The 12,268-nt window shown below is 51.8% G+C and overlaps 1 protein-coding gene across 1 annotated transcript; it reads left to right on the forward strand.

Moving 5' to 3' along the window:
- Nucleotides 1-5,940: 5,940 nt before the first annotated feature.
- On the forward strand, nt 5,941-10,623 carry RASL11B (RAS like family 11 member B). The gene is made up of 4 exons (XM_004764955.2): nt 5,941-6,307; nt 6,961-7,017; nt 8,241-8,317; nt 9,113-10,623. The coding sequence occupies exons 1-4, from the start codon at nt 6,163-6,165 to the stop codon at nt 9,581-9,583; spliced, it is 750 nt and encodes a 249-aa protein (XP_004765012.1). The 5' UTR covers nt 5,941-6,162; the 3' UTR covers nt 9,584-10,623.
- The last annotated feature ends 1,645 nt before the right edge of the window (nt 10,624-12,268 follow it).

The following is a 12,268-nucleotide window of genomic DNA, read 5'->3' on the forward strand; positions in this document are numbered from 1 at the left end:
CTATTATTCCTTTTTTCGTACTCTTGAGATTTCTCAGGAAACGAGCAGTTTAAAATTAATTTTCTCCAGAAATGCTTGGGTGTTTGTTCAGTCAGTTAAGCCTCTGCTTTCAGCTCAGGTCGTGATCCCAGGATTCTGGGATGGAGTCCCGCATCGTGCTCCCTGTTCCGCGAGGAACCTGCTTCTCCCTCTTCCTGCCTCTCCCTCTACTTGTGCTCTCTCTCTCTTTCCAACAAATAAATAGAAACAAAACCTTTAAAAAATAAGTAAAATGAATCCCCCCCCCCCTTGAATCCAGTTCTTTTTAATGTTTAAAAGTGAATGCTGAAAGCACTAGTCATCCTCAGCACAGTGGCAGGACACGTGTCCTCCGTGTGCTGTTCCTTTACAAGTCCGTGCTGCGGGCAGTCACCTTTCCTTTTCCCTTACCGGTCTTTTAGTCCTTCCCAAACCATCACAAGGGGCAAAGGAGCAGTGGGCCAGATGTGGGGAGGGATCCTGAGGGAGTCAACATCTGTCTTCCTGCTAGAAAGTGATAGGAGAAAAGATACCAAATCAACGTAAATGTGTCCCTGTGAATGGCGGGAGTCTCCGACACTGTGAGCATTCCTGAGCGGGTTGGGCAGGCTCTGTTGGGCAGGCTCTTCGCAGGAATATTGTAAGAGGGAGTTGGACTAGATGCTCTATTTTATATATGTACAGTTTTAGATTCCCAGCAAAACTGAGCAGAAGGCGCAGGTTTCCCAAATAGAGCTCCTGCCCTCACAGGGGTGTGGCTTTCCCACCATCAGTATCCAACCCCCACACAGCCCCCAGAGTGTTATATTTGTTTATTTTGACCTGTATTGACACATGACTAGCACCCAAAGTTTATAATATGGTTCACTTGTGGTGCTCGTTCTGTGAGTTTGGACAGACGCACAGTGCCCTGCACCCGCTGTCGCAGTAACCCACAGAGTAGTCACGTGCCTTAGAAACCTTCAGTGCCCCGCCTGATCATCCCGCCATCGCGTCTCTCCCCCCCCCCCCCGGAGGACCACTGATCTTCTTCGTGTCTCCTTGGTTTTGCCTTTTCCACAATGCCATATGGTCAGAAGATACAGAATGCAGCCTTTTCAGATGGGCCTGTTCCACTTACTAATATGCATGTAAGGTCTTCCATGTCTTTTCATGTCACGATAGCTCCTTTCTTTCTAGCGCTGCCTGTTCCACTGCCTGGATGGACTCCCGTCCTTTTCAGTCGTGTGTGTGTTTCCGTTGACTGCAGGATGGCGCTGACCGGGCAGCCGCACAGGTGGAATGAAAAGGAAGGAGCAGCTGGACAGCCACAGCCTTCGGTGCAGGAGGAATGGCTGAGCCTCGGAGTTCAGAATGAGCGTTGATGCTGACGCTAGCGGGTCACTTTCATTGCGGCCGGGGCAGAGCCCAGGACTCCACACAAACAGGATGTGTGCGGGTTTGTTCAGTGCAAGTGACAGAGATCCCACTCAAACCAGCTCAATCGCAAAAATGACCGTGTTGACTCTTGTGACTGGGAATTTCAAGGGGTAAGTTTGGATTTTCAGGCGCGGCTTCACGCAGGGCTGGAAGAGATGCCATCGGGGACCTGGGCCTCTCTGCCTCGCACCTCGGCTTTCTTCTGGGTTGGCGTCATTCTGAAGCAGACACCCCCACGGGGCTGCCACACCATGGCTCCCTGAGCTCCACGCTTACTCTATTAACGATAGAGCAAATGAGGCATCCTTTTTGCCAACAAAACTCTCAAGGAAGAATTTCCCTGGGCCAGCCCTGAGTGAATCCCAGGGGCTTACTGGTAGTTAGGGACCGGTATCCCCCCATTAACATTACCTGAGCCACATGAGAGCGGGGGAGGGGATGTATCGAAGGGACTGTTGGGGTTCTTATTAAAGAGTGGAAACGGATCTATGTAAGTGAAATTAATAGACAATTCCTGTACCAGACGAGAGGCAAACAGTTCTAAAAAGCAGAGCTGGGTGTCAACACATTCCACAGAAGCCAGGAAAATAGTGCTCTTAAATAGTGGTCTTAAAGCAGTCAACTGAAAACTTCATTATATTCTTTTGTAGTTGAAAATTAAATGTCTGGTGGAGTCTGATCTCTCCTTTCCTGGGCTTACACGTTCTTCAGGTACTGGACAAGTAGAGAGGAACTGTTGGGCTCACAGCTTCCTTTCTAGCCTTTCTGTGGAGACTAGAAAGCGAAAAACGTTTCCCAGACTCCCTTGCAGTTAGGGTAACGGATACATAATCGCATTAACTAGATGCACTCAGATTTGCAAAGCAGAAGCAGGGATAACTCTATCTTTCTGTGGCTTGGTTGCTTTTTGCTGTAGGGCCCACTGTGGAGATACTGGACTTTTCTGCCAGGTCTGTCTCTAACTTTGTGGGTTTTGAGGGATGGTAGAGTGGAAGAGGGAACAGCTCCCTGGGTGGGCCAGTTCTATAGCTCTGGGAGTAATTTCTGCCTTTCTACAAACATGCAGGCCTGTAAGCAATACACAACCTTTTCAATCACTTGAATGTTTTCACAGTCTTCCTTGACTCCTACAATCCAGGTTTTTCCATCTATCATGTAATCCTCTGGCTCCTGGAGCTTCCCCATCAGAGTGTTTTCTCACACTGTATTGACATTGCTCATTCATTTCTGTCTCCCATGCTACATGTAATGGTGAAGACTGTGTCTGTCCTGTTTGCCAGTGTAGACCCAGGACCTAGCAGAGTGCCTGTGATATCCCGGGCCCAGACATTCAACATTGAACTTCTCTTCTGTTACCCTAAGAGCTTCCAGAAACTGAATTGTCTCCGGAAGTTCGCAGATCAAAGATGAGCTCTAAAGATCAAAGGAAGTGACAGAAACGCCAGGGGCTGAGACAAAATCGGGACTTGGCAAAATACTTTTTTTTGCCTCTCCTAGTTTCTCATGTTCCCCATCCCCATCCTCATCTCTTTTAGCTCAACAACAACAACAACAAAAACCCACAAAAACAAACAAACAAAACCCCCCAAACAAAAAAAAAAACACCCCCACCCCCACCACCACCACCACCAACAACAACAAAACAAAAGAGGGAGAGAGAGCGGTTCACAGGTAAACCATCTCATTGTGAACCTCCTGGCTGTTTTCTATGTTCTTCATCCTTCTCAGACTTGGGCCCCGTCCCTTATAGCATCTGTGACCTAGGAGGAATTTTTAAGCTAAGCTAAATGTTTTCTCATTTACAAGATGAAAGTGTGGGGCCTTAGAGATGACCACAGATCCTTTCACGCTATTGCCATCACAGGGTGGGATCTGTGGCCCTGAGCCTTGACTGTTAATCTCGGTGGGTCTGTGATTGCTTGACCAACGGAATATAGCAGAAGGGATGCTGCGCGCATTTCCATACACATGCCTTAAGAGGTTAGCAGAGGTGCTGCTTCCTGTCCTAGAATATCCTCTCTAGGGGGAACTGCCCACCATGCTGTGGGGGAGCCTGACCTAACCACGGAGAGGAGTCAGATACTGAGAGAGACTCTGGCTAGTGGCAGCTGTCCCAGCCATTCCAGCTGAAAGGCAGACATGTGGACGAAGAAGAAGCCATCTTGGATGTCCAGCCCATCAAGGCTCAGTTGATATCTGAGCCTTCAGACAACTCCCTCCAAAGCCACCAGCCAACATAAGAAGCCCCAGGCGAGAACCTCACAGCAGAGCACAGTCATCCCACAGAACTGTGAGCCTCCAAGGTCTGTGGTGGTTCACTAAGAACAACCTCCTCCTCCCCCTCCTCCTCCTCCTCCCCTAACTCCTGCTCCTCCCCTTCTTCCTCCCTCTCCTCCTCCTCTCTCCCTCCCCTCCCTGCCCCCTCCTCCTTCTTCTTCTTTTTAATTCTATGCATTTCCAAGAAGGGGTAACTCTCAGTGTGATCGCTGGAAGCAGGTGGGTGGAGGTGGACCATTTGCTAGGTATTTTGAATTTGAAGAGCTCCCTTTACTTTTTCCAACTTTTTCTTGTGTCTTTCTTTTCTGTGTTTTTTTTTTTTTTTTTTTTTTTTTAAAGCACAGCCAGATAATTTAGACCTAAAATAGGAATGCCAAATTCAGCCTGTGTGTGTGATTTTTCAGACAGAAAAATCATAGGCTTAGTACGGGCTCATGGTCATGAAAATCAAGCTCCAGAAGCAAAAATGATTCCAAGCAAAATTGCCCTGACAACTGTTGTCATGTCTGTGTATGAGTGTGTGTGTGTGTGTGTGTGTGTGTGTGTGTATGTACAAAGCAGTTAAAAACTTTCGACTACAAAATTATTTTACTATGTAAGCATCATGGAATTACAGGCTTTTGGGGGGGGGAGGGTTAAAAGAACATGATTACCTGTAATTACAGTCTTGCTAAGTTTGATTTTATGGAAGAACAAAATTCTAGTTTGATTGTTCCCACATAGAAAGACATGGTGCCTATTGGAAATGCTCTTTTTTTCCTTCTGACTCAAGTGGCTAAGTTTATTTCATGTTTGCGATCTTCCTAGAAGTCAACCTTTTATGTTTATTGCCAAGGTTGTTTGTGCGCCTTGCTAATTATGTTGCTAGCTACCAAGTCTCAAACAAAGTTTGAGATAACCCTACTATCTCCCCCTTGAGTTTCTACAGACACCTAAATTGATAGGCAACAGGGTAGCAACTGGGTCAGCCTCATAAATTCTGTCAGTTACTTGGTCAGTTAAGTTCACAGCCTCAGGGGGAGACAAACTAGATGCCTGACAGGCATGGATAAGGGAATCGGTTTATTTCACCTTTTTATATTTCAGCCTTTACAGTATTGATTGCCATTCCCCTCCCCCCCCCAGGATAAAAGCCTCCGGAACACGTGGGGGCCCCAAGTTAGAAGGGTGGGGTTGGGATGGGGGTGTGGGGGGTTGGGATGGGGGTGTGGGGGGTTGGGATGGGGGCGTGGGGAGTGGTTAGCCCGCGTCCCCTGACGCACGCTGCAGTCAGTTCCAGCTACAGAACGTTGCTTGGATGGGGTCTGCCGCAGAAGCCTTTCCCTAAGGAGACCCCAAGGGGCAGGATTTGGGGATTTTGTGAGTGCGAGCCCACAGCATCAAGTCACTTCACTGAGTCTTGCCATTTCTTGGAACCAGAAGCGGAGTGCTGCGGACCCTTCCCGGTTCCTGACTCCCAGGCCGGTCGGCACCCAGAGACAGCCGGGGTAACTGTTTTCTTGCCCTTTCACAGCTCACAGAGGAGGTGTGACTGTGTGTGAGGCGCGAGAAAGCTTGTTCTATAATTACTAGTGATGCGCCGGAGTGCGCAGTACACCCACCCGGCCTGCGCGTCCCTGCGAGCTGGTCGGAGGCTGACCGGTCTGCGGCCCCGCGCGCCGGAGGCCGAGGACGTGCGTCTAGAACACGGGGGACACTACTTTGCCCCAAAGTGAGTTGTCACAGCTCAGTGGATATGGGGTCTGTGGCACTGATGGCCTTCGTAGCCAGATCTACGATCGGGGGCACTCAGGCCACGGCAGTCAAGTCCCAACGAAGGAGATGGGCGTAAGCCGGGCAGCAGGTCGCGCGCTCCCGACCTCGAGGGCACCCACCCTCCAGGCCCCGGCCGCCGCCGCCGGTCCCACGCCCGCCTTAAGGCCGAAGCCCCGCTTCCGGGAACCCGAGGCGCCCCCAACCCCACGGCCACAGCCTCGGCCGCGTGCCCGCTCAGCGGGCGGCACCCGCGCCCGCCGCTGGCTGCGCTTTCGGCTCGCGCCCACACGCTGCCCCTCTCCGGCGGGCAGCCCCACTTTCCCCGCGCCTCACGGGGCCCCGCACGGCCTCCGGGTGCCCCCAGGGGCGCGGCGCGCGCCGAGCGGCGCCGGGGGCGGAGCCTTTCGCGGGGCGCCTCGGGATTGGCCGCGGGGGCAGGGGGCGGGGCCAGCCCCGGAGAAAACAGCGCGCGCGCAGCCCGACTGCAGTCCCAGTCCCGAGCCAGAGTCCGAGCCCGAGCCCCTGTTAGTCCGGGTTGCCACGCAGCCGCGCTCCCGAGCCTTTTTTTTTTTTTTTTTTTTTTTAACCGGGGACCCCTCCGGCCGGGTTCTCCCACCCGCTCCCACGCAGCCCAGCAGTGGTCCCGCCCCGCAGGTAGCGTCCCGCGTGGTGCAGCCCCGGGCCGGAGCGGCGATGCGCCTCATTCAGAACATGTGCACCATCGCCGAGTACCCCGCGCCGGGCAGCGCCGCCGCCGCCGCCGACTGCTGCCTGGGGGCGGCCGGCCGCCGCCTGGTCAAGATCGCCGTGGTGGGGGCCAGCGGCGTGGGCAAGACCGGTGAGTCCTAGCCCTCGGGCCAGAACGCCTCCGTCCCTGGGGCTGGGCGTGGACGGCCTCGCTGGGGGCTGCGTGTGAGCGAGGCGTGGGGGAGAGGCGGGAGGGCAGCTGGCCTCCCGTGCCCTCCTACTGATCCGCTGCCCCTCGGCGAGGGCCTGAGCCAGCATCGCCTCCAAGCCCCTTCTTCAACAGATGAGGAAAACGGGGACCCCAGGAGGACCAAGCCTCCTCCGGGGCACCGCCGGGGCAACTGGGATTAGAACTTTGGGGTTCTTGAGTCTGTCTGGCGGTGCCTGGAACAGAAGGGGCACTTAGGGAACGGAACCCCTCCTGGAGGTCTTTAAGGTTCAGAAAGACCTTTGTCTCCTGGAAGCCTTAGGTGTGGCTCAGCCGGGCTCAGAGGAGGGGGGTGAGCCAAATGACCCTTCCAGCTGGACAGAGCCATAATTCACGAGGCCTTGGACGCCTTCTACCCCTCTCTCCGTTGTGTCTGGAAGAAGGGTCAAGGAGCTGCAGGGTAGGAATTTGACTTGGTGGCTGCCCGGCTTGCTTTCTCTGCCGGAGTGGTTTCCCAGGCTGGGGGTGGGGTGGACACCGATTTCACTTCTTATGCCAGAGTTAACTCTCTCTCCTTTCTCTTTTCTGCCCTACAGCTCTGGTGGTCCGGTTCCTCACCAAGCGGTTCATTGGTGACTATGAAAGAAATGCAGGTGAGGGGGCGCGTTTGGGACGAGTGTGCTCAGCTAGCACAGTACTGCCCTTAACCATTTTCCAGGCTCTCCCAGGGAGCCTCCCTCACAGGACAGTCTGAGCATCAGGATCCTGCCACTTCCAACTTTGCCTGCCCCTCCCCTGCTCCCCTGTTCCCATAACTGCCATCTGGCCTCATTCCATTCCTAGCCCATTCATCATTTTATCAAGTGCCTGAAAGTATTCTCCTTGGTATGTTTTAACTATAGGGACCCCAGTTGGAAGCACCCTTTGTACTCAAGAGCCTCTCCCTTCAAAACACTCCTGCAAAAGTCATAAAAAAAAAAAAAAAAAAAAGATGGTCAGCTCCTCCCCCCACCCCTCTCCCTCTCTGTTGGCCGCCTTTCAGAGGTGACCTTTTAAAGCAGAGGCCAAAGGAGAGCTGTTGTAAACCTAAAGTTCTCTTTTCTTAACAAAGACAAAAATAACTAGATGGTAGAATTTGAGGAGGGGAGCTCCCAAATAAACGAGAAGACACTATTTCAATCTCTGTGATTAAAGATGGCCACCGGGGAGGCTTAAGGGCTTCCTACCTATGCTCTGTTAGCAAATTGCTTAAATCCTTAGGCCATATTTAGTACCTAAGGGGATTATTTGAAATGTGCTCTATAAACCATCCCGAGATAAGGCATGACAGTCTTTTGCTTTGATGTAGATCTGGCTAACATGGTATCACATTTTTATTCCAACTGATGACATTGGCTGTGTATTTACTAGCAATATTTGCCTACCAAGTTGTTAATACCTAATGACTAAGTGGATGTCAGAGAGTAATGAAGTACTAAATTAAAACAAACGGCCATGCATGCTGAACAAGAAAATTTACTTCAAGGAAATACTCTAAATATGGGAGATCCATTTAAAATGAGCTAAGTCAGTCTCCACAAACTTGCAAACCGTGCCTTGGTTTTAATAAATGCCCTAATCTGGGGTTCGAATTGCAGTTGTTTAAAAAAAAAAAAAAAAAGCAGCTGAAATATGCTCATTAAGTAGAATAAACTATAGCTTATTTGTGTGCATTGGTTCAGGTTGCATATTTTTTCCTACTTAAAAAAAATCCCACTATGTTTTCAAAGTTGTACAAGGAGGAAAAACTGTATGTGAGTGTGTATGTATGTGTATATGTGTATATATATATATATATATATATATATATATATTCCGCCCCCCCCGCTCTTTATAGGTAATCTCTACACCAGACAAGTGCAAATAGAAGGTGAAACCCTGGCTATTCAAGTTCAAGACACTCCAGGTGTTCAGGTAAGAAGCTCTGAGATTCGTGACTATAGTCCTCCTCGGCTATGGAATTGTTCAGTTGTTCTCAGAATAACGCGTTTTGCTGAAGAGGAGGGAAATTTGAGGGAGGTAAGACTAGGCTTGTACACGTTGCTTGTCACTTGGGTTGTCTTTGGCTATTGATCAGTCTTTGCCGGGCTTCTTTTGGGGGATGTGGCTGAGGACAGAAATCGTAGGAGGGTTCTACCCGGCAGGAGAGACCAAACCAAACCCACACGGAATTGGCACGGTTGCCTTGCCTTAGTTAAAACGATCAGTTTTTACCTTCGTGTATTTGGCCCTGAAAAACCAGCCATTTAGGTACAGTCTTGAAGTCCGTGGGATCACTTTAATATTGTGGAAAGTTCCTCTGTAGACAAAAGAGCCCTGCTGGTGTCTGTGTGTTTTTTTTCCCTCTTGAACTGGGCGGTTATCCAGGTTTAAATGCTTCCAGCTCCTATCTTCCCTGCCCCAGACGTACTGTCTAGCCAGTTAATTTCCCATTTTGTGCAACTACAAAGTCTCTCCGCGTGGAGTTCTCTGCAGGTCAATTTTCCAGTGGTGTGTGGGGAGCTGCACTATTATTTATTCCAACTCCATGCAGCTGGATCAACATGCTGTCCAGAAAGCCGAAGCATGTGGGGAGCTAGCTGGTTTATGGCCTGAGACCCCGCATTACTGCCGCGGGCCCCTTAGACCTGGCGGTGTGGCAGAGCCAGGGGCTCTCCACGTGCCCCCACCCCGGCGTGCACCTCACCCCCCGCCCCCAACCTCTTGCAGGTCCACGAGAACGGCCTGAGCTGCGGCGAACAGCTGAACAGATGCATTCGCTGGGCCGATGCTGTGGTGATCGTGTTCTCGGTCACCGACTACAAGAGCTACGAACTCATCGGCCAGCTCCACCAGCACGTCCAGCAGCTGCACCTGGGCAGCCGGCTGCCGGTGGTGGTCGTGGCCAACAAAGCGGACCTGCTGCACGTCAAGCAGGTGGACCCCCAGCTGGGACTGCAGCTGGCAGGCGTGCTGGGCTGCTCCTTCTACGAGGTGTCCGTCAGCGAGAACTACAACGACGTCTACAACGCCTTCCACGTGCTGTGCAAGGAAGTGAGTCACAAACAGCAGCCCAGCAGCACGCCGGAGAAGCGGCGCACCTCCCTCATCCCCCGGCCCAAGTCCCCCAACATGCAGGACCTGAAGAGGAGGTTCAAGCAAGCCCTCTCGGCCAAAGTGAGGACAGTCACCTCCGTCTGAAGCGGGGCTGTCCGCGGGGGTTTGGTCTTCCCGGGAAGGGGGCCCGAGGTCCTTCCGGGGCAGGAACGTTGAATGCTGGCAGGAGTTCGTGGTTCCAGAAAGGGCCGGAGCCGAGGGGCCAGGAGGGCCCGTGGAACTGCTGCAGAAAAGCCGCGTTCTGAGCAGGGGACGGAACCGCGGAGGCTTGAGAGCGAGCCTGCTGAGCCGCTTTAGACCATGACCCGGACTGGGTGTCTTTTCCTTCCGAGATGGGGAGGGCGGCAGAATCACTTTGGAGTTTGTTCCTGACCTTGTCAATGACAGTCAGTGGTTGTTTCAGCGGCGGACTGGGTGTGCGGCCGACGGGCACGAGAGCACAGAGTCGGCACTCGAAGGCTGTCCCGTTTCTTCTCTTTCTTTCTTTTCCCTTTTCTCCCCCCCCCACACCCCCAGAAGAAGAACTGCTTTTTCTCTTACTCATCCGATTTGCATCTCCGGAACACCGGTCGTGACAGAATGCCTTTCTAACCTGAAGGATACCCAGCTTTCTTTAAGGAACAAGGAGGAAATTTCTTGCCCCCTTGCCCCCCAAAAGGGCGGGGTTTATGGGCCAGATGTGATGTAGACAGACAGACATCTGTAAGCGTGTAGGGCCCACAGGAAGGCGCAACGCCCTTCCTGACCCGGATGGTTATGTCTAGTCCAGCACGTGTTAAACGGTTGACCTCTCAAACCCTTGAGCCCCAGCCTTTGGGTAATTGTGAGACGGTATCGTTTTTGTTTTTTTTTTTTAAACTCTTGCATCAGGTACAAGAAAAAAAGAAAAAGCCGTGTTCATTGACTTTGGTGTGATTTGTGTAAAAGGCTCACAGCGATGACGTTGGGTCATTTCCTAGGCCTGGCCGAGTCGTGGCTTAAATATGAAAACACGGTCCTACCGCAGGCGAACAGATAGAGGGGCCACCACCAAATCCCCGACAATGCACTTTAAAAAGCCACTCGTGATTTGGCTTAAACTGTAATTAATTTATTTTATGTACAATAAACCTCATTTTAAAAGAGCAGAGGCCTGACTTGGTCTTCATTGAAGTGTTCGCATTCTGTCCCTCACACGAAGTGTTGCTCGGCGTCCAGTACATCTTGGTCACTCGGCTTTAGGCGCCATGCCTTCCTCAGGCTCCCTCGTAAGTCCCAGGGCAGACCAAAGAGGTGTGTTCTCTCGTCCGCCTTTCACAGGTGAGGAGACAGGCTTACCAATGAGCTAACTCGCTTGTCAAAGCCCCCCCCTCGGGCTCCTGCCTGTGAGCGCTGTGAATCCTACTTTGCTGCTTTATATTCAAGAGTAGTGCCTCTCCTCTCCATTCCCTTCAGGATCCTCCAGGTAAAGCCAAGACAGATGTCTGGCTCTCCGTCTTCTGCTGTGAAGACCTCTCTCAGCTGAGCCTTGAAGATAATGCTTCTGTCCAAGATGGCTGCTTCTCTCCATCCATGTGGTTTATTGGCTCACCTCTTGGGGTAGGCGGCCTTCCAAAGGTGGACTCTATTCTCACTGGGAGCTGTTGATGGGGGGCCGTTCAGGAGCCGCTCCCGTGTAGCACGGTGTGTTCAAAGCAGCCGGGCCTCCCGCATCCTTCCACGCGGACCACATGAGACCCATCATCACGAGCAAAGAATGACACCTTAGAGGAGGGCTTTTGTGCACTTGGATCTCCTTTAGGCCTCGGGATAACCCTGGAAGGAGAGGAGGGAGGAAATCCTGCCACTTACAGGGGAGGAGAACAGGCTCTGAGTTCAGAGTGAGGTTTTCAAGTTCACACTAAGGACAGGAATCAAGGTCTTCTGACCGCAGTGTTATTTCTTGATGTTTCGTACACAGGGTACCGCTTGCCGCATACGCGGGGGCACGGGACCAAGGGCAGCAGTCCGAATGTCCGGCTAGTGAGGGCCGCTGTGGGCCAGTGCCGGACTTCCAACTCTTTGACCACAGGGGACATAGGCTGCCTGTTCTTGACAGGGCTTCTGGTGATGTCCCAAACCTTCCTTACAAGGAGGGTAGTTTTCTATGCTTATGCCTAAGCTAACCTCTGAGAAGGGTGTGTGTGTCTGTGTGTGAGTGTGTGTGTGTGGGGGGGGCAGGGAGCAAAATGGTATCCACATGAAATTCAAAAAAGTCTCAGTTCAAAGGCACTAACAAGTTTCTCCAACTACTTCTTGCTTGTTTTTAGTTTTTTTTTTTTTTTAAAGATTTTATTTATTTATTTGACAGACAGAGATTACAAGTAAGCAGAGAGGCAGGCAGAGAGAGAGAGAGCGCAGGGAAGCAGGCTCCCTGCTGAGTAGAAAGCCTGATGCGGGGCTCGATCCCAGGACCCTGAGATCATGACCTGAGCCAAGGCAGAGGCTTTAACCCACTGAGCCACCCAGGTGCCCCAGTTTTTCTTTATTTATTTGTTAGAAAGAGAGAGAGAGAGAGCACAAGCAGGGGGAGCAGGAGGCAGAGGGAGAAGCAGGCTCCCAGCCTAGCAGAGAGCCCAATGTAGGACTCAATCCCCGGACTCTAAGATCATGACCAGAGCCAAAGGCAGAGAGGCTTAACTGACTGAGCCACCCGGGCGCCCCTGTTTTAGTTTTATTTTTCTGTGTGGTTATATAAATGATGTCCAGTGAATAAGAGGTTAAATTTTATGTACTCCACAATGGTCTTCT

Source organism: Mustela putorius, unplaced genomic scaffold (assembly GCF_011764305.1).
Source record: "Mustela putorius furo isolate JIRA1106 unplaced genomic scaffold, ASM1176430v1.1 tig00000430_pilon_pilon_pilon, whole genome shotgun sequence".
Lineage (NCBI taxonomy): Eukaryota > Metazoa > Chordata > Mammalia > Carnivora > Mustelidae > Mustela > Mustela putorius.